At 40.5% G+C, this 26,658-nt stretch overlaps 3 protein-coding genes across 4 annotated transcripts; all 3 read left to right on the forward strand.

The window, feature by feature from the left end:
• The first annotated feature begins 1,596 nt into the window (after positions 1–1,596).
• LOC128863105 (uncharacterized) lies at positions 1,597–7,032 on the forward strand. 2 transcript variants are annotated; one of them, XM_054102062.1, is made up of 8 exons: positions 1,597–1,887; positions 2,506–2,678; positions 2,753–3,490; positions 3,626–3,859; positions 3,950–4,394; positions 4,465–5,817; positions 5,882–6,690; positions 6,931–7,032. In XM_054102062.1, exons 1-7 carry the CDS (start codon positions 1,848–1,850, stop codon positions 6,685–6,687), a joined length of 3,789 nt encoding a protein of 1,262 aa, XP_053958037.1. In that variant the 5' UTR covers positions 1,597–1,847; the 3' UTR covers positions 6,688–6,690; positions 6,931–7,032. The 2 variants fall into 2 exon arrangements, with proteins under 2 accessions (XP_053958037.1, XP_053958030.1); XM_054102055.1 differs by having other exon boundaries at positions 1,598–1,887; positions 5,882–7,032.
• Positions 7,033–13,287: 6,255 nt separating this feature from the next.
• LOC128871752 (piggyBac transposable element-derived protein 4-like) lies at positions 13,288–14,157 on the forward strand. Its single transcript, XM_054113796.1, has one exon. It carries the CDS (start codon positions 13,288–13,290, stop codon positions 14,155–14,157), a length of 870 nt encoding a protein of 289 aa, XP_053969771.1.
• Positions 14,158–21,236: 7,079 nt separating this feature from the next.
• On the forward strand, positions 21,237–26,436 carry LOC128863119 (uncharacterized). Its single transcript, XM_054102076.1, has 7 exons — positions 21,237–21,575; positions 21,650–21,822; positions 21,897–22,634; positions 22,860–23,093; positions 23,184–23,628; positions 23,699–25,051; positions 25,115–26,436. The coding sequence occupies exons 1-7, from the start codon at positions 21,536–21,538 to the stop codon at positions 25,918–25,920; spliced, it is 3,789 nt and encodes a 1,262-aa protein (XP_053958051.1). The 5' UTR covers positions 21,237–21,535; the 3' UTR covers positions 25,921–26,436.
• Positions 26,437–26,658: the final 222 nt, after the last annotated feature.

Consider the following 26,658-nt stretch of genomic DNA (forward strand, 5'->3'; position numbering starts at 1 on the left):
AAAAATGCAATAAAAAAACAGCTTCAAAGAAAACTCTAATAAGGGCGCCTCTACTATTGCTATTTTGCTGATCCCGAATTTAGGGATTTGTACCGAGAAACACATTCTTCAGTTCAGTAAAAATTAAGTGTCATTGGGCTTGATTTCTTGTGCTTTTCTTTTTTTATTTTTGTGAACTGAAAACATTTTAACACATTGCATTAAATTACTTATAAATTAAACCCAAATAGGTTGCGAATCCCATTTATTTAATGCAAACAAGAAATTGTTTAAGTATGACGGAGCTCATATGTACATTTTTATGTATTTAAATACATTTTTTTAAGTCATATTTACTTAAATCTGTTAAATTTTCACTTTCATCCTTAAATTGTTAGCTGTATTAAAATAAAACCAATAACTTATGCTAGTTATATACTGTGAAACCTATACCAAGTTTTAATAATGAATTTCGGAACAAATTACTCTCTCTCTTAAGCGGATACTCTCTTGGTCTAAGGCGGACAGTTATTTTTCATAAAATTGGCAGAAAAGCCTCTATTGAGCGGACACGAACTCTTCAAAGGCGAACAAAATATAAGGCATTTAAGTGAGCAGCTACTCACAAAAAAAAAAAATTGGCGGATACACTTTTGTTGCGGATACCTATTTGTCGTGGGCGTCTTGATTCTTTTCCACAATTGGAGGGACATGGAGCTTTATGCCACTTCCCAATCTCAGACGGATTTTACCAGGAACTTTTCCACCTATGAATTGATTTTGAATTCGCCGATTGTTATTAGAAAAAATCCCCTTCTCTCATTTGGTGTTTCATGCACGGAGATTCGAACCTATGCACTTCTAAATAGTAGCCACGCACCAAGCAATTCGCCCAGATCGGCCGCTAACACTAACACCAATCTAAAAAATCAGAAACTTATTTAGAATAGAGTGGTAAAGGAAGCCAATTTCATTCTCACGGATTCTGTGCGCAAGTTTACAAAAATGCTTTCAAGAAAATTTCTTTGCCAACGCTTGTGACTGTTTTTAGAGAGGTGTATAATGCGGACTTTTCTTTATATTTATTTCCTACCCTTTAACTTCGAAAAATTACTATTAAATTCTGCCGAAATCACGGCATTCCAGAGGGTGTGTATATGCGAGGGAATGCAACCTTTGATCATCACCAATATTCAAATCCATTAACCATGGAATTTAGCTACTTAAAAGACAACGAAATCCCGAGATATACACAAAGCGGCATTGGCGTTTCTAGTACATTTGTTTATGCGAATGCACAACTTCAATTACCGTAAAATGATTACTTCAAAACTTAAAAACAACTCTATTTTTAAATAGCAATACTTAACATACGTAGATATATACATAGATATATGTCTACCTCTAACACAAAATGTATTTAAATGCCTAATACGCTGATAACAAAACTAGCCAATATAGATCGGAATACAAGTTTCAGCCGCTCATAAAATTTGAAAGGAGTAACCCATTGTCGTTGAAGAGAACTGTTTTTCTTTTCATTAGTACAAAATTAATTAAAAAGCTAACGCCTTATCTCAATTATGGCACTACATAAATTTTTTGCAGTCATCATTAGTCGTTCCTGTCAGTCGAACCTCCTTTTGTTTACTTTTAACAGCATGAACGCAATGACATTTGCTAGTCACTTCGCGAACATCGGAACTCACGGTGCCGCAACTTGAAATATCGGGAAAAACGAGAACTAAATAAACAAACAAAAACCAAAGGGAAATCTAACTTCTAATCCTTCAGCTTTTATCGCCTACTTCGTCTTAGAGCAAATATTTTGAAAATCCGCTGACTTGGAATCCAAAAGTGGCGAAGAAATGGCTACTTGTTTTATCATCAATGGCACGTCTTACAACGGTAAGCTCACGCCGCACGATGAGGATTTTTCGACAAATTTTCTTAAAAAATCCTAGAGCAGGCAATTTTTTACCGATTTTAACAGTTTTTTTTTTCACTGCTTCTAAAATATTTGGGTAGAGAATGAGTAGCCCCAAATTGATTGGTACCCGCAGAGGCAAAGGAACAAAAATTCGGACTTAGCAAGCTCAAAAACATGTACATATATAATTTTTTTGGTGAATATTCTAGGTTTCTCCTTGAAAAAACCATAGTTTTCAAGCTATTAGGTAGTTAGAGGATGATTTGCGTACTTGCTCCGATGTATTACAGTTGTCTGGAACTGCAATAAAAATAACCAAATTGAATTTGAATACGCATAATGTTTTGTTTTTAAAGATTTTCAGACTTTTTCACAAAAATACTTCAATTCAAGGGTGAGATTGGATATAATAAGAATTTAAATTTAATTTAATTTCCAAATAATTGAAATTCGGGACCAGTCAATCTCTTCCAAAATCAGTTACGAGGATTTAAAGAACAAATATATTAAAATTGCTAGAAAATTGGATCCAGTAACCACTTTAGCAACATATTACAGTCTATAATACAATTTTGATTTTTCTTGGGCTATCGCAGTGGACCTGTCCGACTTGCCGGCCGACATCACGCTGAACACCTTCATTCGCGAGCACGCTCAACTAACAGCAACAAAATTCATGTGTCTGGAGGGTGGTTGTGGCGCTTGCATTTGCGTCGCCAGAGGTAAGCATCCAACAAGCGGCGAGACGCGCACTTGGGCGCTTAATTCGGTGAGTCGTTTATGTACAACAGATAGCTACGATTTCCTTTATTTTGAAAATGTATTACTTTTTGACCATTTAAGTGTCTGACGCTGTTGAATACTTGTGCGGATTGGCAGATCACCACATCCGAAGGCATTGGCGGCAAACGAATTGGTTATCACCCAATTCAAAAGCGTTTGGCCAAGCTGAATGGCACACAATGTGGGTTTTGTTCACCTGCCATGGTGATGAATATGTATGGACTGCTGGAGTCTAAAGGCGGTCAGGTTACTATGGAGGAAGTGGAGAACTCATTTGGTGGCAATATTTGTCGCTGCACCGGTTATCGGCCCATTTTGGATGCCATGAAATCATTTGCCGTGGATAGCAATATTGGATTGCCTGAGGATTGTGGCGACATTGAAGATTTCGAATTTGTCGGTTGTCCAATGGCGGGTAGACAATGCGTGGGCAGCTGCCATCAACAACTTACTACGTTGGCTTATGCAGATGACAGGCAATGGTATTGGCCACGCTCGCTCACCGAGGTTTTCGCTGCACTCGACAAAGTGGGCAACGAACAGTATATACTCGTGGCGGGAAATACAGCGCATGGCGTCTACAGACGATCGCCGAATATCAAGTATTTTATCGACCTGCATGCGGTGCCCGAGTTGAAGCGGTATACTATTGACGGCGAAAAGCTCATGCTGGGTGCTAACTTAAGTCTGACGGAAGCTATGGAAATTTTCAAAAAAGTTGAGCAACGGTCTGGCTTCGAGTATTGCCAACAGTTGTGGCAACATTTCGATTTGGTCGCCAATGTGCCGGTGCGCAATGTGAGTATTTCTTGAGGCAGAGAGAGAGAGTCAGCGGGAGAGAGATGAAGAAGGAGATATGTATTTTTTCATTGAGTTGAACTGTTTATTCTACAGCTCAGTTTATTTAAATCCTTTCTTATTTCAAATCACAAGATGGGCACACTTGCGGGTAACATCAGCATAAAAAAGGCAGATCCGGAATTTCCCTCCGATGTTTTTCTTTCATTCGAGACACTCAATGCCCAAGTTGTTATTCAGGAGTCTCCAGCACAACCGAAAAGTATGCCACTGCTGGAATATCTTAAATCACCCTCCGGTAAAGCGGTCATTATTGCATTTGAATTGGCAGCATACCCAAAAGAGAGGTTTGTTTATCACTCGTACAAGGTAAGTGTCTTTATGTCTCAGCTCATTTGATAAAAATTGTGCGATTCTCAACACAAATTATGGTATTCTAAAATAACATTCACACCACAGATCACACCAAGAGCACAAAACGCGCATGCCTTTGTTAATGCCGCCTTTCTCCTCGAAATGGATGTAGCGACATGGGGTTTAGTTAACTCGGCACGCATTTGCTTCGGTGGCATCAATCCCGATTTTGTGCATGCCACTGGTACCGAGAAGCTCCTAGCAGGAAACAATTTATTCGATAAGGAAACAGTAGCGCAAATATTTAAAGTACTAAATGCGGAAGTTTTACCCAATGATGTGTTACCAGATCCCAGCCCCGAATACCGCAAGGCGCTGGCTTGTGGACTATTCTATAAGACTTTGCTTAGGCTTGCGCCAGCGGAGAAGGTTAGAGATGAATATAAAAGTGGAGCTGACATTCTGAAGCGCCCACTTTCATCTGGCTTACAAACATTTGAAACGATTGAGAAAAATTATCCCATCACACAGCCCATACAGAAACTGGACGGTGTGTTAAATTCATATTTTTCAATATTCTTTTATATTAAAAAGTCATGCCCTTCACCCTCTAATTTTAGGATTACTTCAGTGCGCTGGCGAGGCAACCTATATGAACGACGTTATCACCACTTCCAATGCTGTCCACTGTGCATTCGCCAATGCCACTAAAGTAGGCGCAAATATCGAACAGATCGACGCTACTGAGGCTTTGGAAATGACGGGTGTGGTTGCATTCTATACAGCCAAGGATATCCCAGGCACCAACACCTTTTGCGACACAGCATTTCTATTTGATGTTGAGGAGATATTCTGCAGTGGTACCGTAAAATATTATAATCAGCCATTGGGTGTTGTTGTTGCAATTAGTAGTGACATTGCAAACCGTGCTGCCGCGAAAGTGAAAGTTATCTACAGTAATCGTCCAACCAATGTTAAAATTCTTCCCACTATGGCCGATGTCTTCGAAGCACAAACAATGGCGCGGGTTAAGCGGACTGCATCTTCTCAAAATGAAATTCAACTCTCAGATCAGCCAGATATCTCAGTAAGAGGGGTTTTCGAAGTTGGAGCTCAGTATCACTTTACGATGGAGCCTCATACAACCATAGCTGTACCGTTAGAAAACGGTCTAGAAGTATGGACCGCCACTCAATGGATGGATCACACACAATCTGTCATCGCCAAAATGTTGCAAATGAAGGTCAATGATGTACAATTAAAAGTGCGTCGAGTCGGCGGCGGATATGGTGCTAAAATCACAAGGGGCAACCAAGTCGCTTGTGCCGCGTCATTAGTCGCTTACAAACTCGGTCAACCTGCACGCTTTGTGCAGACTATCGAGTCGATGATGAATTCAGTTGGCAAGCGTTGGGCTTGTCATTCCGATTATGAGTTTCACATAAGAAATAACGGAAAAATTGTAGGGCTTACAAATACATATTACGAAGATGCCGGTTGCACATTGAATGAGAGTCCAATCGAGGATTACACAGCCGAGGCAGCCAGAAATTGCTATGAACTCAACAACTTGAACTCGCACATATCGGGGCAGCCAGTCATCACCGATGCACCCAGTTCGACGTGGTGTCGTGCACCCGGTTCGATCGAGGCTATTGCCATGATAGAAAACATATTAGAGCACATGGCATTTGAGGCAAAGATAGATCCCGCTGATGCACGTCTGATCAATATAAGACTTGGAAATAAAATGGTTCAACTGTTACCACGATTTTTAAAGTCGACTGAGTACAGCGAACGACGAAAGCAAATTGAAATATTCAATGAGAAGAATCGTTGGATGAAGCGTGGAATTGGGTTGGCCATAATGGAGTTCCCAATGCATCTGTTTGGGCAATTTGCTGCCACTGTAGCCATATACCACGTGGACGGTACTGTAATCATTGTACATGGCGGCATAGAGATGGGTCAAGGTGGGTCTATGTAAGCCATTTACATAAGTAACTAAACACAAACGTACTCTTTCTTTACTTTTAGGTATGAACACGAAAATTGCGCAAGTTGCCGCCTACACACTTGGCATACCGGTATCGTTTGTGAAAATCGAGTACAGCGACACAATCAATGGTGCTAATTCGGATGTTACCGGAGCTTCATTGGGCAGCGAGAGCGTTTGTTTTGCTGTACGAAAGGCCTGCTACACGCTTAATAAACGCTTGGAGCCGGTCAAGCTAGCGCTCGGTAAAAACGCCAGCTGGCCGAAAATTGTAGAAGAAGCCTGGACTAGAAAAATAAATATGATCGCAAGTGAGCATTATAAGGAGGGGGACATGCAGGACTACTCTGTTTTTGGTTTGGCGCTCACCGAAATAAAGGTAGACATTTTAACTGGCAACCATTTAATTGAACGCGTAGATATACTAGAGGATGCTGGTGAAAGTCTGAGTCCCTACGTTGATATCGGACAAGTTGAGGGCTCATTTGTTATGCTGCTTGGCTACTGGCTAACCGAGCATTTGGTATATGATCGTCAAACCGGAGAGTTGTTAACTAATCGTACCTGGAATTATAAACCTCCAGGTGCCAAGGACATACCCATTGATTTTCGCGTAGAACTGCTGCAAAAGAACCCCAACCCTGCTGGATTCATGCGCTCTAAGGCTACCGGTGAGCCACCGGGCTGTCTGGCGGTCAGTTCTATATTCGCGGTGCAACAGGCTCTACAATCGGCGCGGCAGGACGCTGGTTTGAAGCGTGAGTGGGTACGTTTGGGTGCACCTACAACGCCTGAGGTAATCGCTTTGAATGCTGGCACCGATACGACTTCATTTTCTTTGGAATAATAAGTAGACATAGGCAGTTCTCTTACACTGGCGAACGTGACTGGATGCATAGACACTTTTTTCAATATTTGCAATGTAAAATTACTGAAAAGAAATATTGTTCATGCTGTAAATTAAACTTTTGACAAAATTCAGAAAAATTAAACAAATTTCCACCTAAGTCTTAATATTGAAATTTAAAAAAGTCACCGTGCATCCAGCTACGCTCGCCAGTGTATATGTACCCACATGCGTATGGATGAGTGGAAGGTAAAAGTGTTGCTTACAGTATTTCCTAAATACGGTTGGTTGTTTGCATTTTCTCAAAAACATGTAAGAGCTAAATAAAATTATTAATGTACAGCATTTAGTTGAGGGATGTGTATAGGTTGGGTGAAGTGGCTGTCCTTCGACGCACCCAGGGCAGTTGCAGGCGCCTTGTGATACCACCGAAACTCTCCTATCTATTTGGTCCTCTCTGGACCATTTTGTGTATCCTTTCAAAAGCCATCAGTTTTGTCCATCCGAGGTCTCTCTCAGCCTGCCAAGCGCGCTTGTGGGTTGAGAGAATCCGTTCGCAAACCGTGGCTTTGATGGCTGCAGAAGTGGGAACACAGAACGACATAATGCAGCCTGGATTTACAGAACTCAACTACCCTTGAAGTGGTTGGAGGGCAAAGTCTAGTTTTGTCGCGCTGAATTTCACGTAGACACCAGTGCCAAAACCATACTTGGTCCTGGAGCCATCCGTGCAAGTGCAAAAATAGGGTTTCCGGGGTAATTTTTAGAGTTTGACCACAATTCAGGCTCTGGCAACTCTTTCCAACTACGACTCCTGATGGCATGGAGAGAAAGAAATAGCAGTTGGAAATAGCAGCACTAATGATGTGTCTCTCTATTAGAAGTTTACATGATGCAGAGGGCATAGGTGGTGTCTTAAAACTCCCAAATGTAGAAGTTCCAGAAGGACTGCAATAGAGGCTAAGCCAGAAACTTAGTGACCTAGACGACATCTGCTTTGTGACTTGCATATTAGCTGACTGCAAATCTACGCCAACTAGAAAAGAACGCACAACAAACACATCCCCTCTTGAAAGCACGTCCCCTCTTGTTACAAGCAAAAAATAAATCATTATCGAAGATGTGGATGAGTTCCGCTACCTCGGTGGCCAATTTACAAATGATGGTTACGCAGTTCTCGATATGGCAGCTCGTATTTATGAAGCACGAACTGTGTTTCATAAGCTTAACAGGCTGTGGCAATCTCGCACCCTGTGAGACAATTTTTCATACCTTCAATATTAGCGTAAAATCGGTTCTCTTATATGGCTCTGAGACCTGGATTGTGTCTGATAACACAAGTCGATGTTTTCAAATATTTTTCAACAAATACCTCAGAATTATACGCCGAGAACGATCTCCACTGTAAGCCTTCTTCTGCTTACTAAAAGGTGCCCAATTAATTTCAGAATGAGAAAAGGAAACGGAATTGGATTGGACTTACTATCCGAAGAGAAGACGATAATGTTGTCCAAATGTATTTTCGATGAAATCAAAGTCAACGCAGATGTCGCCCATGTCAAACTTGGATGCGCACATTCTCCCACGAAAGTAATTCCGTCGCTACTTGGAACCAAATTAGATGCAAAGCGACTGACTGAAATCGTTGGAGAACACATGTTTCCGCCCTATGTTCCGACTAGGAGCGATATAATATGCATCGGGATGTTTTTCTTAAATCGTATTTTATTTTCAATTGAAAATCTCATCTGAATTTATAATTTATCAAGGAACAAAAACAAAAAAGGGCAAGAGTGTGCCAATCGTATCCTGACTAATTTGTAGCGAGAAGCCAAATCTAACGAACTCATCTGTCTTACAGCTACTTTTAATGTTACTGAGTCCTGGCACCCAGCGTAAATGAATAGAAAAATACTCTACCAGTATTTTTAATAATTTGTAACACTCTTTTGCTGTCTTAGATGAGTGTTTACATATTGGGAGCGATCTCTGAGTTGCCTGACTATCCCACTAAATGAAGATTTAGAAGATTGAAGATCTGAGATTTCCCAGATTTCGGCTTGGAATACGGTGCAATGAGCAGGCAGGCGAAAGGATATTTTGGTGCCTATAGTTTCCGAATATACACCACCCCCCACTAGATCATTGTGTGTTCAGCCACCAGTAAATACACTGGCCCCGTTTTCATTGGTTATTACACCATTGTCTTAGTCCTCTCTGGATGAAAATTTGATTGTATAAGGCGTGTCCAGATATGCATTTACCGAGTCACAAAAGTTGGTGGTATTAGAATTACCAGGAAACATCAGAAGCATGCGCGAGTGTTCCCGATTGTTTGTCTTGAGCATCGATGATTCTCTCAATCTTAGCGCAGATTTGGCTACTAGTTTTCTACAATATAGGTCAATTGGCAATAAATGCGGCATAACAGAGATAAGTATATAGATTTTTTTCTCACTGTCTACCTAAATTGTCTGGCACTCAAACCTTTATGAAAATAAACACGAAAAGCTTTTTCTCGTACGGACCGAACTCGCGCACATTTTAATAGAATTTGGCTTGGGCTGGCAGTTAATTTTTGTTAATATGATAATTATTATTCCAATGGCCAACGAATAGCTAAAAAGACTTATCAGCTTTTAAAATATTTTGCGAAATAGTTTCCATACAAAAAATTGTCTTCCCTTGATGTGCAGCAGTTAACACTTAGTGAAAAACCGTAAATTCAAATTTTTATCAACCATTCATTTTTCCTGTCAGTGCTTGATTTGACTTTAATTCTTAATTTTTATTAATTGACTTACCCTTTAACAGAGAACCAAAAAACTACCTCCTTGAAATAACATTTAAAGAACTGCGACGTACGAGGGGAGTTCAAAAAGTATCGCGAATTTTGAATTATCGTAGCTTACGTATTTTCGAATTTCGATTTTTTTGTGGCGATAAGTTGGTACTCATGTCTCTCACTCATACCGACGAGTTCGGCCATTTTGAATGTTCAATTAATTGTTGACAGCTGCTTTGCGTGTTGCTTCACGTGTTTCGGCTCGTCTTCGATTTTTACCTACTCAAAAAGATGGACCAAAGAACCTGTATCAAATTTTGTGTGAAAAACGAAATTAAGAGCACGGATGCATTCCGAATGTTGACTGTGTCATACGGAGAAGCTACTTTGGGCCAAAGTAACGTTTATCGGTGGTACAAAATGTTCTCAGAAGGCCGAGAAGATGTGAACGACGAAAAGCGTGGCGGACGCCCGAGCACTTCAACAATAGACGAAGAAATTGATGAAGTGAAGAAAATGGTATTGGCCAATCGTCGAATCACCGTTGGAGAAGTTGCTGAGGACCTAGACATATCTATTGGCCCGTGCCATTCGATTTTTAATCATCTCAATGGAAGCTGCCGCACGAACCAAGACCGAAAACAGCGCGCCAAGTTCGGTCGAATGTAAAAGTTTTGCTTATCGTTTTTTTCGATTGCAGAGACGTTGTGCATCATGAGCTCTTGCCACAGGAATATTACCTGCGTGAAACAATCCGCCAGAAACGCCCGCAACCCGCCAAGAACTAAAATTAGCTCTTGCATCACGATAACGCCCCTGCTCACACATCGTTGCTTGTGCGCGACTTTTTGGCCAAAAACAGCACTCTAATGATGCCACAGTCACCGTATTCCCCAGATCTGGCCCCCTGCGACTTTTTCTTGTTCCCGAAACTGAAGAGGCCCATGAAAGGACAACGCTACGCTACGATTGACGAGATAAAGACGGCTCCTCCTTCGAAGCTGAACAAGATAAAAAAAATGATTTTTTGAAGTGCTTCGAAGATGGCAAAAATGGCACAAGTGCATAATATCTCATGGGGATTACTTTGAAGGGCACAAAATAGATATTAACGAAAAAATAAATAATTTTTGAAAAAACACAAAATTCGCAATACTTTTTGAACACACCTCGTACATGCAGAAAAAAAAGAATTTTAATAATCTCTAAAATCGACTATCAGGAAAACGGTTAAGTTTTGGGCATCATTTCATACAGCCAAACTAATCAGAAATGGCAGAAATAATTATGTCCTTAAGTATCTAAGACTACTTCCCCAGTGAACCTGTATATCTTCTTCTTTCGTATGCAAGTAAGCAGTAACTTTTCCTGTCAGTGCTTGGTTTCCGTTTTATATGTAATTTTTATTTTGGTATATTTAACTTTTCGTGTGACATATCGAGTACTTATTCATCTAATGATCCTAAGGTGTCAGCAATTCCAGGTTTAGTTTAACTAAGATCTTCATAATCTTCCTGGTTCATTTTCAAAACTTGTGTAGCCACTTTTAGACTCTAAACCCCAGCGATACACAGTTAGAAATTGCACGTGAATAGGGATGCACATTTTCAGCATTCATCTTGCACTTAATACTGTTTCTGTTAGCCCTTCTAAAATAAAGAACTTTATCACTGCACAGTTTTTGGTTCTTTACATTCTAAACTACACTGAAATACAAGGAATGATGAAATTATTGACGAAATATTAGAATGGCGTATACATTGTGAATCATCTACCGATTAATGGGTAGCGCTTACTCTACTTTCAACCAGCCTGTAGCTCGTAGATTATGTTTAAATATATTCCGTATCATCTCACAGCTGAAATCTATCGTACAAAGCAATTTTCAATGCCCCTTTGCGCATTTTTCCATTTTAACCTTCTTCGCCTTATTCACATCATATATATGAACACATACACCCATATACAAGTTAAGTTTTAAAACACCTTTTTTATAATATATTTTTTACATTACTTTATTTTTAATCTAATTAAGTTTTAAAACACCTTTTTTATAATATATTTTTTACATTACTTTATTTTTAGTCTAATTAAGTTTTAAAACACCTTTTTTATAATATATTTTTTACATTACTTTATTTTTAGTCTAATTAAGTTTTAAAACACCTTTTTTATAATATATTTTTTTACATTACTTTATTTTTAGTCTAATTAAGTTTTAAAACACCTTTTCTAGGACTTTATTTATTCCCGTCCACGACTTGTCGTCGTAAACCCACAAATCAAATAACTGCCTTCCTACTCTACGCTGCCACCTTAAATACCCTTTGTCTGTCTATGTTGTTGTTAGCGAACGCCACTGTTAAGTTGCTGTTAAGCATTGCTCTTAGTCTGAGTACCTGGGTACCGTAAAGGGACTTGCTGTTTTTCATTGTTGCACTTGTTTGTGAAAAACAAGATCACACCGCTAAGCTATTGTTAAGCAATGCTCTTAGTCTGGGTACCTGGATACCGTAAAGGGATGTGCTGTTTTTCATTGCTGCACTTGTTTGTGAAAAACAAGATCACACCGCTAAGCTATTGTTAAGCAATGCTCTTAGTCTGGGTACCTGGGTACCGTAAAGGGACTTGCTGTTTTTCATTGTTGCACTTGTTTGTGAAAAACAAGATCACACCGCTAAGCTATTGTTAAGCAATGCTCTTAGTCTGGGTACCTGGGTACCGTAAAGGGATTTGCTGTTTTTCATTGTTGCACTTGTTTGTGAAAAACAAGATCACACCGCTAAGCTATTGTTAAGCAATGCTCTTAGTCTGGGTACCTGGGTACCGTAAAGGGATTTGCTGTTTTTCATTGCTGCCCTTGTTTGTGAAAAACAAGATCAAAGCAATGCTAACTGCTGGGTCAAATATTAGGGCAGGCATGACATGATAACTTACATAAACGCATACATATTTACGTCATTACATGGGGACTTGTGTAATCTTAATTGTTGGCCCTATTTTGCGTGTTTGCTAGAAATTAAGGAAGTGTTTCTTGTTAAGCAACTCATTACAATTCATTAGTGATTCCACATAAAAACTTTATGGTGATTGTATTATAGACACCCTTTATGAATATATGTACTCCCATATGGAAGAGCGGAAGCCTTAGGAGTCATGTCGTTATAATTGCGTGAAGTAAATATAAACGACACTAAGTGGCATATGAACTAGCTCCTTGCAATCAAACCAACCAAATCTGAATGAGTTTACTATCAGTTTGCTATGCAGCTGAAGGCGAGTTCATCTTTTATATTTTTCCAATGTTACATTCTCAGGTTCTTTAACCCTCCGATGTTCATATGGGTCTGGGCAGACCCATTCGATCTTTAAATGTATGTAGATCTTTTATTTTTAATATCTGAGGCTTCTTAGTCCATGACTTCCTAAAATGTAGTGTGCTAAACACAATGAAGTAGCAAAATTTTTAATTTTGCTATATTTGTTGTAAAAATAATAACTTTAAACTAATTTCGTTAATTAAGCTCACATGGGTCTGTGCAGACCCATATAAGCTTCTCATGTAAATTGGTTAACCGTTAGGTGTAAACAATTAAACTGTTAGCGGAGGCAGCGGCAGAGCTAATTTTTTAGTTGACATTTGAAAATTAAAGTGAACACGTGTTTTTTAATTAGTGGGAAGGGTTTTTTTAAATAAAATGGAACAAGTAAATATGGATGAAGTTGATGTGATGACGCGTTTGCTTCGTAAGCTAAGTGCAGCAAATGTGAGTCCGGAAGAACGTCAGCTACTTCAGGCACAAATTGAAGAAATTATGGGACAGGAGTCCGATCCATTTGAAACAAGTGGTGACGTAGAAGATGATGAATATTTTCCAGATGAAGGTGACTTCGGTGAAGCATCAGATATAGAACAGGAAATCGAGTTAAAGGCTGTTCTGGATGAAAACCATGATGATATTGAGGATTTGTATAGAGAAGATATCGCCCTTCAGGCTTCAGCCACAATGGAATCATGCAGCGCATCTACTACGCAGGGCCTTATATACAGGTCGAAAGATGGTAAGATGTGGAATTCAAATCCTCCAACACCTGGAAGGCCTCGTTGTCACAATGTTACAACTTTTACTCGTAAAGGGCCACTACGAGGAGCGTCACCAAGTCATAAAGCTCTTTTCAAGCTATTGCTGTCTCCTGAAATCGTGAGTACCATTGTGCGGGAAACCAACAGAAAAGCCGTTGAAGCGTTTCGTCTATGGAATGAAAAGCATCCCAGTAATAAACAGCGTTCTTGGGTAATGACTAACGAAGACGAAATGTATGCTTTTTTTGGGATGCTACTTATTGCTGGTGCATTCCACTCGAATTCTCAGCCAGCGAAAGAATTGTGGGCCAGTTACAAAATGCCAATTTATAAGGCCACTATGTCATTGAATCGGTTCAAGAGCTTAACTAATTTCATCTGTTTCGATAACAGTGGTACTAGTGCTGAGAGGTTGAAGCAAAGCAAATCTGCTGCCCTGGACGATGTATGGCTCATGCTGATGGCCAATTTAGAGAAAGCATACACTCCGGATTGTCATGTAACCGTCGATGAACAGCTATTTCCATATCGTGGGCGCACTCGATTCACCCAATATATTCCGAGTAAGCCGGCAAAATATGGCAGGAAAGTGGCCCTTTGAAAGGTATAATTTATACTGGGAAACCACCAGGTGGCCAGCGAGAAACGAATCAAGACGAACGGGTCGTCATTAAATTGATGGAAAATTATATGGACAGCGGTAGGACTGTTTATGCTGACAATTTTTTTTCAACATACAACTTGGCAGAAATGTTGATGGATCGTAGAGTGGCTTTCGTCGGTACTGTAAGAAAAAATAAGACCTTCATTCCGCATGAATTGCTTAACCCGAAGCGTGATGTTAAAAGCACTTTATTTTGTTATCACAATAATAATATCGTTCTGTGCTCGTATATAGCAAAGCCGAAAAAGCCAGTAATTATGTTATCCACTGCCCATTACCGTCAAAGCACCGATCCATTGAAAGGATTCAAGCCAGATCAAATCTTGGACTACAATAAATTTAAAGCGGGTTTAGATACAATGAATCGAATGTTGACTGAAATCTTGTCCATCGACATCAGATGCAGCACAGCAACAATTACATGCTCAAGTTGCTTCAACACGGTCATCGTGCTACCATTGTGCTGCTTCTTCTTCGAAAAAGCGACGTAAAACTCGTTATAACTGCAGCAAATGTAATCGTCCCATATGTCTTAATGAACATTCCATGCAACTATATAGTTGTAAACCCAATTGCTCTTCGTAATTAATACTAATCCGTTCAAATAAATAAATAAAATTATTTTTAATTATTTCTTACATTATTTGTATGGGTCTGGGCAGACCCTTATGATGCACTTACCGCATCATAAGGCACCGAACATCGGAGGGTTAAGCAGTGTAAGGCAAGAGCTCGCATGTTTCTTCTAAGGATTGTAGTTCAACTGATTTTTCTGTCCTTCTGCGGAAAAGCTTTGAAAGACTGATTGATCTGCATATAAGAAATGAAATTCCGTGGAACGTTTAGCACATTCTACACATGGATAGATAGGTAATATAGATAAATTTGAGGTTTGCACTTCGAACTCATGGTCTTTTTTGCACTCTACTCGTCATTACCTCACTTAAACCTAGTCCCCTTATTAAACTTAAGATAGAGCTAGGTTGGTTAGAGCGTATATGCATTTCTTCCCGCTGCATATCTTTAGGGAGGGTTTGATTGCACCACACAAGACTGAGCTAAAATAGAAAACACAGGAGCTTTGTTCTGATAACTTCGAGTTTATTTATTATATATAATTGTCCCCTCTGGCCTCGGTATACTGTTTTGCGCGATCTAAAAGCTTTTCGAAAGAGTGTTTCAGGTCTTTGACCGGAATGTCCTTCAGGATGTTGGTACAAGCCTTTTGAATGGCCTCTACGGACGCAAAACGTTTACCTTTCATGGCCAAATGCAATTTTCCGAACAAGTAGAAGTCACAGGGAGCCATGTCAGGTGAATAAGTTCAGTGATTGATGGTTAAAATGCAATTTCTAGTCAAAAATCAGTCACAAGAGTGGATCCATGAGACGGTGCATTTTCATGCAATGAGCACCAGTTTCCTCATTGGCGGTCTTCAGGGCGAATTCGACGAATGCGATACAACAAGCTTTTCAAAACGCAAAATTATAATACTGCATTAACGGCTGAGCCCGTTGGCATGAACTCCTTGTGGGCAATTACAATTTGAAATCGTAAAAACAAATGAGCATCGACTTAATTTTTGATTTCTCCAAACGCGATTTTTTGGGTGGTGGCTCATCGGGCGCCTTCCATTCGGCACTTTGACGCTTAGTTTCAGGTTCTTGTTGGAAACACCACGTTCCATCACCAGTTACAATGTTGTAAAGGAAGTGCTCGTCTTTTCTCGCCCTTTAATGAGTTCTTTCGAATGTTGAGTTCTGAGCAATTTTTGGTCATCAGTTAACTTGTGCGAAATGAAACGAGCACAGACCTTTCGTAAGCCCAAATCCGATAAATCGATGTTTTGGAGATATTCAACTTCGATTCAATGAATCTCAACGATGATTTCGGCTCATTTTTGAATACCAATTCTAATTTCAGTGGAGTTTTCGGTGATTACTGATTTTGAGTTTACGGGCGCGTATGTTCATTGTCATTTATGTCCTCACAACCATCTCTGACGCGTGTAAACCACTCATGCACTCGGGCACGAGATGGACAATCATCGCCATAAACTTTTTTCATCAATTCAAATGTTTCGGTAAACGTTTTCCGATTTTAAAACAAAATTTTATATACCTCTTTGTTCGAAACTCGTGTTTGTACCGATGCACAGTGCGGCCGATTCCCAAAAAGCTGGCCAAAAATCGAAAAAAAAGTTTCTAGATAGAGTTTTTTTGTCTTTGGGTTGGCTACAGTAATGCCTTGAGTAGTGAAAACCGTTCATAGCAACGTCCTGTACCCTAAGTATCCTCTGTATTTTCAGTCGCAACGTGGCCTTCGTTTGAGCATCGTATTACTGTCGATGAATAGTGAAAGTTGTACACATTTGAAAGATTTTGTAATAGAGTAAATTGAACAAAACCAAATGGAATCATCTTCGGAAGGTTAGTAAAATACGAGAAATCTTTAGTACATATCAATACCTCGACACAAAATTTTTAGCTGCAGCAATACGTAGATACATTTTTTGCAATTTTTTTATAAAATTTGAGTTTTCAAACTGTATAGTAATACAACGCCGTCATATGCTGCTTTGAAACCTATTAAAGGTTACTCAAAAAAGTAATGGTTACTGAATAAAACAAGATTCAGCTGCTACCACTTGCTATTTTGCGACCCCGAAAACATATAAATTTACATGCATCTTGATTATGTTCTTGAATATACGCTATTTCACGTGAGGGGGTGGCCAATAGGGGTGGAAGGGGGTGGATTTTCAAAATTTTAAGATCAAATTCGTAATCAGCGACCCCGACAACCCCCGAGTAAGAAATTTTGAATCAATTACTTAATTTTGTGAGTTTTGGCCAGCTTTTCGGGAATCGGTCGCACTGTGCGATGACACGTGAAACATACTGACACTTTAGACGCAATGACTTCGCTCCCACTGAACCGAATGTCACCAAGCTTTCATTGGAAATCTGCTAGGGATGTAATTTCCAACGCACTAGCTTATTGAAAAGATGGTGTCATCAGATGGTGTGTAAGAGTATGTGCGTAGATAAGTGTACATTTGAAATTCAACATGGGAGTAGGTATATTTTCTCATACATTTCTTCCAATAATAGTCACTTTGTTTATTTTGCGAATGAGTTTAAACCTACTCAATGCAGCATCAATGCCCGTTGACTGAAAAACTCCCCTCGTGCGGAACCGTTTCTCATCCTCGAACCGCTTTCACATTATTTTAAAGTGACGTTCCATCTTCCTCATCCCGCTTTTCCATTTCTTCCGGACAAGTTTTTCTGCGAAACCAATGATCAGTTCCCATGTCTCCCCGCTGCGTCACATCTTCTCGACTACATTTTCAGTGGTTATGTGACCGATTGCATTCTCCAGCGTTCGACGGTCTTGTCCCCAACGCATGCATTAGAAAAAGGTGTGCTCAGCGTCATCGTCGGCGGCATCACCGTATATGCGTGTGGGATATTCACATTTCCCTATTTTGAATATTCTGGAAATACCCGTAGCCTGAAAGCATTTGGGTTGCGGCGTCTTTTATTAACCTAGCCTAGTCATGTGGCGACGTCTTTTATTAGCCTAGCCGTCCATCTGCCACGTGTTTCACTTCTCCTGCGGTCTTGACATAGACTTACTTTTTCGTCCTTTCGCACCTTGCAGGTTTGCTAACTCCTTCTTTCTCTCAAAGGCTAGTAAATCGATCGGTATTGAACCTCTTATTACTTCAGCAGCTGGCACTGATACTGCGCAGTTGGCAGCCACGATTCTCACTGGTGATTTGCCTTTAGCGCATTTGACTCACAGTTCGACTACGTATAAGAGAATGAAGAGCGTGGTAGCCATCATTATTTCCCGTTTTTTGGGCTAGTCCCCCGATGTTTGCCATCAGTCTACTGAGTGGATTGCCATATTTGCGGCTTTCTCTGCTGCGTGTTTTATTGTGGCCCAGAAAATTGATCTTGAGTTCAGTCTTAAGCCTAGGAGCAAGTTTGCATGCTAACTCCTAACGGGATTCGTACTTCTTGATTAGTAGTATTAGCTCCGTTTTCTCTGTGGCTAATTTGAGGCCACGTGAATCTAGCCGGGTTTGTGCCCGTATCATGACTTGACTAAGTTTTCTACGAGCTTCTTCAAAGTTTGGGCCGCGGTGACTGCGGCCATATCGTCTGCTTATCCGATTATAAAGGTACTATCGGGCATTTCTATATCGAATATCTTGTCATAGCTGACCGGGCCCAAGAATTGATCCTTGTATCTTTGCAAGGTGAAAGCCATTATAAAGTCATTGTGTAAATAAGCTATTTTGTATATAAATTTGTCAAATATCTTGGTCCTAACACCGTCTAGCATAGTTTATTTCTGATTAATACAGAGTTTGAAGGAAATATTAACGTCGTATACCAAGTCGTAATGGCAACAAAGTCTTATCAGGTATCAAAGTGAAATATTGCGTGAGGTCTGGAAACTATTATTATTTTCTTACTTGTTTTCTCTTTTTTTTATGTCATACAAACAACTTCTGGAAATAATTTTTTCAGGTTTAAAGAACAAGGCATTAAAGAAACACCTTTAAAAACATTGCAACAGGTTCCGTCACTATTATCACCAATCCCGAGTTTCGGGGTTCATCCCATTTCTCTGTCTCTCTCTCTATTAATCCTACTCTTTTATGTTCTTATTTATCTGTCTCACGATTCCTATATTCATCTCTAAGGTTATTTCGACTTTTGAATGTATAGGTTTTTTTTTTTTGCAAGTACAGCACTCAGACACCATTAAGCCCATTGTACTGCACCTCCGAAGAAATCTGAGTAGATCCCGAGGAGCAAAGAAGCCAAGGTTAGTTGCTTCTTTACACATCAGTACCAAGGACCTCAAGTCTGATTCGCGCGAAGGCCAGGCAGACGCACAGAAAGTGGTCCGCCGTCTCACCCCCCTCTCCACATACTGGGCATAGTGAACTGTCTGAGATGCCTACATGCCAGAAGCACATGGATAATGCTTCGCCCGTAGAAAGTGATCCGTCAATTAGTCCAACCGCCTACAGTCGCTTCTACTTAATGACAGGAGGATCTGCGACAGTCGTTCGGATGTGACAGATAACATCAGTTTCGTCCATTTGCAGCCTCTCTCTTTGTGGTCAACCGCCAATCTCGCTTGTGGGTTGAAGTAGCTACTTTGCTAAACATGGCGGTGATGGCTGCAAAAGGGAGTGGTAGAACAGGTAACTCTTACAGCACTGAGGCAGAAAAGTTCACTGTATTCGAAGCTCTGGAAAGTAAAAGGGTTGATAGTAAAGAAGGAAATGGGAGAAGCTACGGAGGAAAAGAGATAGGGTGGAATAAAAACAGAGACAAAGAATTCTATCATATTTCTATTCTATTCAATTCTAGTCCTGTGAGAATTTTCCAGACTATTTGGCAAATCTGAAAATAAACTCCGGTTGGAAGAGCGAATTTTACCCATTCTAACGACATTGGACCACAAAATTCGTAGAATTGATCTAGCAAAGGCAAGAGACTCACAGAGAAAGTGCTCAGTGCTATCCAGCTCCTCTAAACAAAACAGATAAATCAAGTTCTCAATGATTCTAATGGTAGTCATATGCTGACTCCATGTGTTAAGTCTATAATAATTCCGACCATCAACCAAACGTCTTTTCAAGCAAGCTTTAGAAAAAAGTTCGATAGTTTTCTGTTCGGTCTTGCCAGAAAACACTTTGCAGTTCTTTAGCGTTCTGGACTGGACCATTGCTTTTTATGTAAATTGCATACATAATCGCTAATCTAATTCATGATTCCGATTATTGGCTCTGGTCCCTGTGGGGTAACCGCTGGTGCGCAGTTGGCCCATTCATCGGCGATTTCGTTTTCTTGCAACAAAATTAAGCTTCATCCAACATTCGTGAATAATCTTTGAGGTTTGCTTTACGTTTTCCAGGGCCCTCAGTGTAGTTTAACTGTCACTAAAGACTCCAATCTGCTACTTTCAGAATGGTAAAAATTTCCCATAGCGTAATGATATTAAATACTATCGTTTAAGTACCATCCAACTCTAAAACCTATTGCATCCTTCGACCCATCGGTAAAGAAAATATCCATAAAATGTCTTTGAATGAAAGTCTGTATAGTTCCTGACGTGTGGACTTAACCATCGCTCGTCGCCACCAAACTACCGAGGTGATGATTGGTCAGATAAATTTTCTGTATAGCCCCAAGACCACAACAGGTTGCAATTGCTTTAATGCGCCAGCCACCTTCAGCGAAACATGTGTCTTCCAAGTCAATTTCTTATCCAATATAACTTCTAGATATTATATTTAACTTCGACAGCAAGACTGAGTGTCACACCTTTGAGTACTGGAAACCAAAGCCCATCCGATTTCCATTTTCTCATGAACAACACTTGTTCGGTTTGACGGAAAGACCTTGTATCGTACACCAATCATCCATTTTATCTAGAATTCTCTGCACTTTCATGCAAAGTTTTGAGAGGTAAACACCATGTGCAGTTTCGTTTGCATTCATTTCCTACACTTTAACGTCGAAAATAACTAATACATCCTAGCCAAATCCCCTTGATCATCACCGATATCCATATCCACTAACCATGCAGTTTAGATACTTAAAAAAGCACCTATATCCCGAGATCCCGAAATTACGGTATTGCTGGACTGCCGGGATTGGCATTTCTAGTATATTTGTTAATACGAATGCACAGCTTGAACACTTAAAAACAACTCTACGTTTGAATAGGTATAATTAACCAGCGCACAGGTACATATACCTACATAAACATACATATGTATCTCTATCTCCACCACAAACTGTATTTAAATATTTAATGCACTGATAACAAAACTAGGCACTATTGATCGCATTAAGAGTTTCAGCTGTTCATAGCATTTGAAACGAGTAACCCATTATACTTGAAGAGAACCGGTTTTAAAATAAATAAAAAGGTAACGCTTTATCTCATTTATGGCATTACATAATTTTTTGCAGTCATCATTAGTCGTTTCTGCCAGTCGAGCCTCCGTTTACTTTTATTAAAAAACAAGTGGCGATCGAGAAGGTTGCGGTAGATAGCAACATAAGCACAATGACACTTGCTAGTCACTCCGCGAACATCGGACCTCGCGGTTTATACTCATTTGTGCCGCAACTTGAAATATCGAGATAAACGAAAACCAAATAAATAAATAAAAACCAAAGTCATATCTAACTTTTACTAGTTCAGTTTTTTACGCCTACTTCGTCGTACAAGCAAATATTTTGAAAATTCGGTGACTTGGAAAAGCGGCGAACAAATGGCTACTTGTTTCGTCATCAATGGCACGCCTTATAACGGTAAGCCAACGCTGCAGCGGTTACACTATATTACAGCTCATAACATAGTTTCGATTTTACTTGGGCTATCGCAGTGGACCTGTCCAGCTTGCCGGCCGACATCACGCTGAGCACCTTCATTCGCGAGCACGCTCAACTAACAGCAACAAAATTCATGTGTCTGGAGGGTGGTTGTGGCGCTTGCATTTGCGTCGCCAGAGGCAAGCATCCAACAAGCGGCGAGACTCGCACTTGGGCACTTAATTCGGTGAGTCGTTTATGTACAACAGATACCTATGATTTCCTTTATTTTGAAAATGTATTACTTGTTGATCATTTAAGTGTCTGACGCTGTTGAATACTTGTGCGGATTGGCAGATCACCACATCCGAAGGCATTGGCGGCAAACGAATTGGTTATCACCCAATTCAAAAGCGTTTGGCCCAGCTCAATGGCACACAATGTGGGTTTTGCTCACCTGCCATGGTGATGAATATGTATGGGCTGCTGGAGTCTAAAGGCGGTCAGGTTACTATGGAGGAAGTGGAGAACTCATTTGGTGGCAATATTTGTCGCTGCACCGGTTATCGGCCCATTTTGGATGCCATGAAATCATTTGCCGTGGATAGCAATATTGGATTGCCTGAGGATTGTGGCGACATTGAAGATTTCGAATTTGTCGGTTGTCCAATGGCGGGTAGGCAATGCGTGGGCAGCTGCCATCAACAACTTACTACGTTGGCTTATGCAGATGACAGGCAATGGTATTGGCCACGCTCGCTCACCGAGGTTTTCGCTGCACTCGACAAAGTGGGCAACGAACAGTATATACTCGTGGCGGGAAATACAGCGCATGGTGTCTACAGACGATCGCCAAACATCAAGCATTTTATCGACCTGCATGCAGTGCCCGAGTTGAAGCGGTATACTATTGACGGCGAAAGGCTTACGCTGGGTGCTAACTTAAGTCTGACGGATGCTATGGAAATTTTCAAAAAAGTTGAGCAACGGTCTGGCTTCGAGTATTGCCAACAGTTGTGGCAACATTTCGACTTAGTCGCCAATGTGCCGGTGCGAAATGTGAGTATTTATTGAAGCAGAGAGAGAGAGAGACAGAGAGGGATAGAGATTAGGTGGGAGAGAAGCATTTTTTTTTCATTAAATTGATCTGAGTATTTCTTGAGGCAGAGAGAGAGAGAGAGATGAATAGGGAGAGATGCATTTTTTTCATTGAATTGAACCGTTGATTCTACAGCTCAGTTAATATAAATCCTTTGTTATTTCAAATCACAAATAAATCACAAGATGGGCACTCTTGCGGGTAACATCAGCATAAAAAAGGCACATCCGGAATTTCCCTCCGATATTTTTCTTTCATTCGAGACACTCAATGCCCAAGTTGTTATTCAGGAGTCCCCAGCGCAATCGAAAACTATGCCACTGCTGGAATATCTTAAATCACCCTCCGGTAAAGCGGTAATTATTGCATTTGAATTGGCAGCGTACCCAAACGAGAGGTTTGTTTATCACTCGTACAAGGTAAGTGTCTTTATGTCTCAGCTCATTTGACAAAAATTGTGCGATTCTCAACCCAAATTATGGTATTCTAAAATAACATTCATACCACAGATCACACCAAGAGCACAAAACGCGCATGCCTTTGTTAATGCCGCCTTTCTACTCGAAATGGATGTAGCGACATGGGGTTTAGTTAACTCGGCACGCATTTGCTTCGGTGGCATCAATCCCGATTTTGTGCATGCCACTGGTACCGAGAAGCTCCTAGCAGGAAACAATTTATTCGATAAGGAAACAGTAGCACAAATATTTAAAGTACTAAATGAGGAAGTTTTACCCAATGATGTGTTACCAGATCCCAGCCCCGAATACCGCAAGGTGCTGGCTTGTGGACTATTCTATAAGACTTTGCTCAGACTTGCGCCAGCGGAGAAGGTTAGAGATGAATATAAAAGTGGAGCTGACATTCTGAAGCGCTCACTTTCATCTGGCTTACAAACATTCGAAACGATCGAGAAAAATTATCCCATCACACAGCCTATACAGAAACTGGACGGTGTGTTAAATTCATATTTTTCAATATTCTTTTGTGGTAAAAAGTCATGCCCTTCACCCTCTAATTTTAGGATTACTTCAGTGCGCTGGCGAGGCAACCTATATGAACGACGTTATCACCACTTCCAATGCTGTCCACTGTGCATTTGCCAATGCCACTAAAGTAGGCGCAAATATCGAACAGATCGACGCTACTGAGGCTTTGGAAATGACGGGTGTGGTTGCATTCTATTCAGCCAAGGACATCCCAGGCACCAACACCTTTTGCGACGCAGCATTTCAATATGAAGTGGAGGAGATATTCTGCAGTGGTACCGTAAAATATTATAATCAGCCATTGGGTGTGGTTGTAGCAATTAGTAGTGACATTGCAAACCGTGCTGCCGCGAAAGTGAAAGTTATCTACAGCAATCGTCCAACCAGTGTTAAAATTCTTCCCACTATGGCCGATGTCTTTGAAGCACAAACAATGGCGCGGGTTAAGCGAACTGCATCTTCTCAAAATGAAATTCAACTCTCAGATCAGCCAGATATCTCAGCAAGAGGGGTTTTCGAAATTGGAGCTCAGTATCACTTTACGATGGAACCTCATACAACCATAGCTGTACCGTTAGAGGACGGTCTAGAAGTATGGACCTCCACTCAATGGATGGATCACACACAGTCGGTCATCGCCAAAATGTTGCAAATGAAGGTCAATGATGTACAATTAAAAGTGCGTCGAGTCGGCGGCGGATATGGTGCTAAAATCACAAGGGGCAACCAAGTCGCTTGTGCCGCGTCATTAGTCGCCCACAAACTCGGTCAACCTGCGCGCTTTGTGCAGACTATCGAGTCGATGATGAATTCAGTTGGCAAGCGTTGGGCTTGCCAATCCGATTATGACTTTCACATCAAAAACAATGGGAAAATTGTTGGGCTTACGAATATATATTACGAAGATGCCGGTTGCACATTGAATGAGAATCCGGTCGAGGATTACACAGCCGAGGCAGCGAGAAATTGCTATGAACTCAACAATTTGAACTCGCACATATCAGGGCAGCCAGTCATCACCGATGCACCCAGTTCGGCGTGGTGTCGAGCACCTGGTTCGCTCGAAGCTATTGCTATGATAGAGAACATATTAGAGCACATGGCATTTGAGGCAAAGATAGATCCCGCTGATGCGCGTCTAATCAATATAAAACCAGGAAATAAAATGGTTGAACTGTTACCACGATTTTTAAAGTCGACTGAGTATAGCGAACGACGAAAGCAAATTGAAGCATTCAATGAGAAGAATCGTTGGGTGAAGCGAGGAATTGGGTTGGCCATAATGGAATTCCCAATGCATCTGTTGGGACAATTTGCTGCCACTGTAGCCATATATCACGTAGACGGTACTGTAGTCATTGTACATGGCGGCATAGAGATGGGCCAAGGTGGGTCTATGTAAGCCATTTCCATAAGTACCTAAACACAAACGTACTCTTTCTTTATTTTAGGTATGAACACAAAAATTGCGCAAGTTGCCGCCTACACACTTGGCATACCGGTATCGTTTGTGAAAATCGAGTATAGCGACACAATCAATGGCGCTAATTCGGATGTTACCGGCGGTTCATTGGGCAGCGAGAGCCTTTGTTTCGCTGTACGGAAGGCCTGCTACACGCTCAATGAACGCCTGGCGCCGGTCAAGGCAGCGCTCGGTAAAAATGCCAGCTGGCCCAAAATTGTGGAAGAAGCCTGGACTAGAAAAATAAATATGGTTCAAAGTGAGCATTATAAGGAGGGTGACATGCAGGACTACTCTGTTTTTGGTTTGGCGCTAACCGAAATAAAGTTAGACATTTTAACTGGCAACCATTTAATTGAACGCGTAGATATACTAGAGGATGCTGGTGAGAGTCTGAGTCCTTACGTTGATATCGGACAAGTTGAGGGCGCATTTGTTATGCTGCTTGGCTACTGGCTAACCGAGCATTTGGTATATAATCGTCAAACCGGAGAGCTGCTAACTAATCGTACCTGGAATTATAAACCTCCAGGTGCCAAGGACATACCCATTGATTTTCGCGTAGAACTGCTGCAAAAGAACCCCAACCCTGCTGGATTTATGCGTTCTAAGGCTACCGGTGAGCCACCGGCCTGTCTGGCGGTCAGTTCTATATTCGCGGTGCAACAGGCTCTGCAATCGGCGCGGCAGGACGCTGGTTTGAAGCGTGAGTGGGTACGTTTGGGTGCACCTACAACGCCTGAGGTAATCGCTTTGAATGCTGGCACCGATACGACTTCATTTTCTTTGGAATAATAAGTGGATATAGGCAGTTCTCTTACACGGGCGAGCAGAACTGGATGCATAGACACTTTTTTCAATACTTATCGTTTTTTTTTTCGGGTGACACTATTTTGTTATTGAAATGAAATATGGAGCGTGCATTAAAATTTCAACATAATGTTAAGTTTTGTGTAGCTGGATATCAAGAAGTATATAAGCAACTTGAAAAACCAAAAAAACAGCCGCTAATAACAGACTTTATAACATCAAAAAAAACAGCAGAGGTCGTTAATAACGAATGAAATTCTTCATTTGAACCAAACCCGACAGTTGTGCTAGACATATCTGACACATCTACTGATGATAGCATTTCTGGAACAGTCCGTAATAAACGTGTGCGCCTGTTATTAATATGAATAGTTGCAAAATTGATTTTTATTCCTAATTTCAATTTGAGTTTTTATGTTTTGCACTTATGGGTTGAATTTTCACTGTGCACTCATTTTAATTTTTCTTGTAATAAAAAGTAATTGTTTTTGTTTTATGTAATATGGATTTCATTATTACTTTTGTTGCACGGTTTTTTAGAAAAATATTTAGAGTTTCTTCACCTTACTCGACTTTTTAAAGTTGTGGAACATATCCCCAAATTTACAATATGTCGCAGGCATTGTTTTACACGATTTAAGGTTTTTTGCACGCTTTTCTAAGGAACGTATCTATCGGGGCCGAATTTTTTAAATTATTTAAGTGCAAAACCTAAGGTAGACG

This window comes from Anastrepha ludens, chromosome 2 (assembly GCF_028408465.1).
Source record: "Anastrepha ludens isolate Willacy chromosome 2, idAnaLude1.1, whole genome shotgun sequence".
NCBI classification, from domain to species: Eukaryota; Metazoa; Arthropoda; class Insecta; order Diptera; family Tephritidae; genus Anastrepha; species Anastrepha ludens.

Bases quoted from the DNA above. Each gene is read 5' to 3' on its own strand.
- LOC128863119 (XM_054102076.1), top strand. From the start codon at position 21,536: ATGGCTACTTGTTTCGTCATCAATGGCACGCCTTATAACG. The intron at 21,823-21,896 runs GTGAGTCGTTTA...TGATCATTTAAG, and splicing joins GCACTTGGGCACTTAATTCG to TGTCTGACGCTGTTGAATAC. The intron at 23,629-23,698 runs GTGTGTTAAATT...CTCTAATTTTAG, and splicing joins GCCTATACAGAAACTGGACG to GATTACTTCAGTGCGCTGGC.
- LOC128863105 (XM_054102062.1), top strand. From the start codon at position 1,848: ATGGCTACTTGTTTTATCATCAATGGCACGTCTTACAACG. The intron at 1,888-2,505 runs GTAAGCTCACGC...GGGCTATCGCAG, and splicing joins CAATGGCACGTCTTACAACG to TGGACCTGTCCGACTTGCCG. The intron at 4,395-4,464 runs GTGTGTTAAATT...CTCTAATTTTAG, and splicing joins GCCCATACAGAAACTGGACG to GATTACTTCAGTGCGCTGGC.
- LOC128871752 (XM_054113796.1), top strand. From the start codon at position 13,288: ATGGGACAGGAGTCCGATCCATTTGAAACAAGTGGTGACGTAGAAGAT.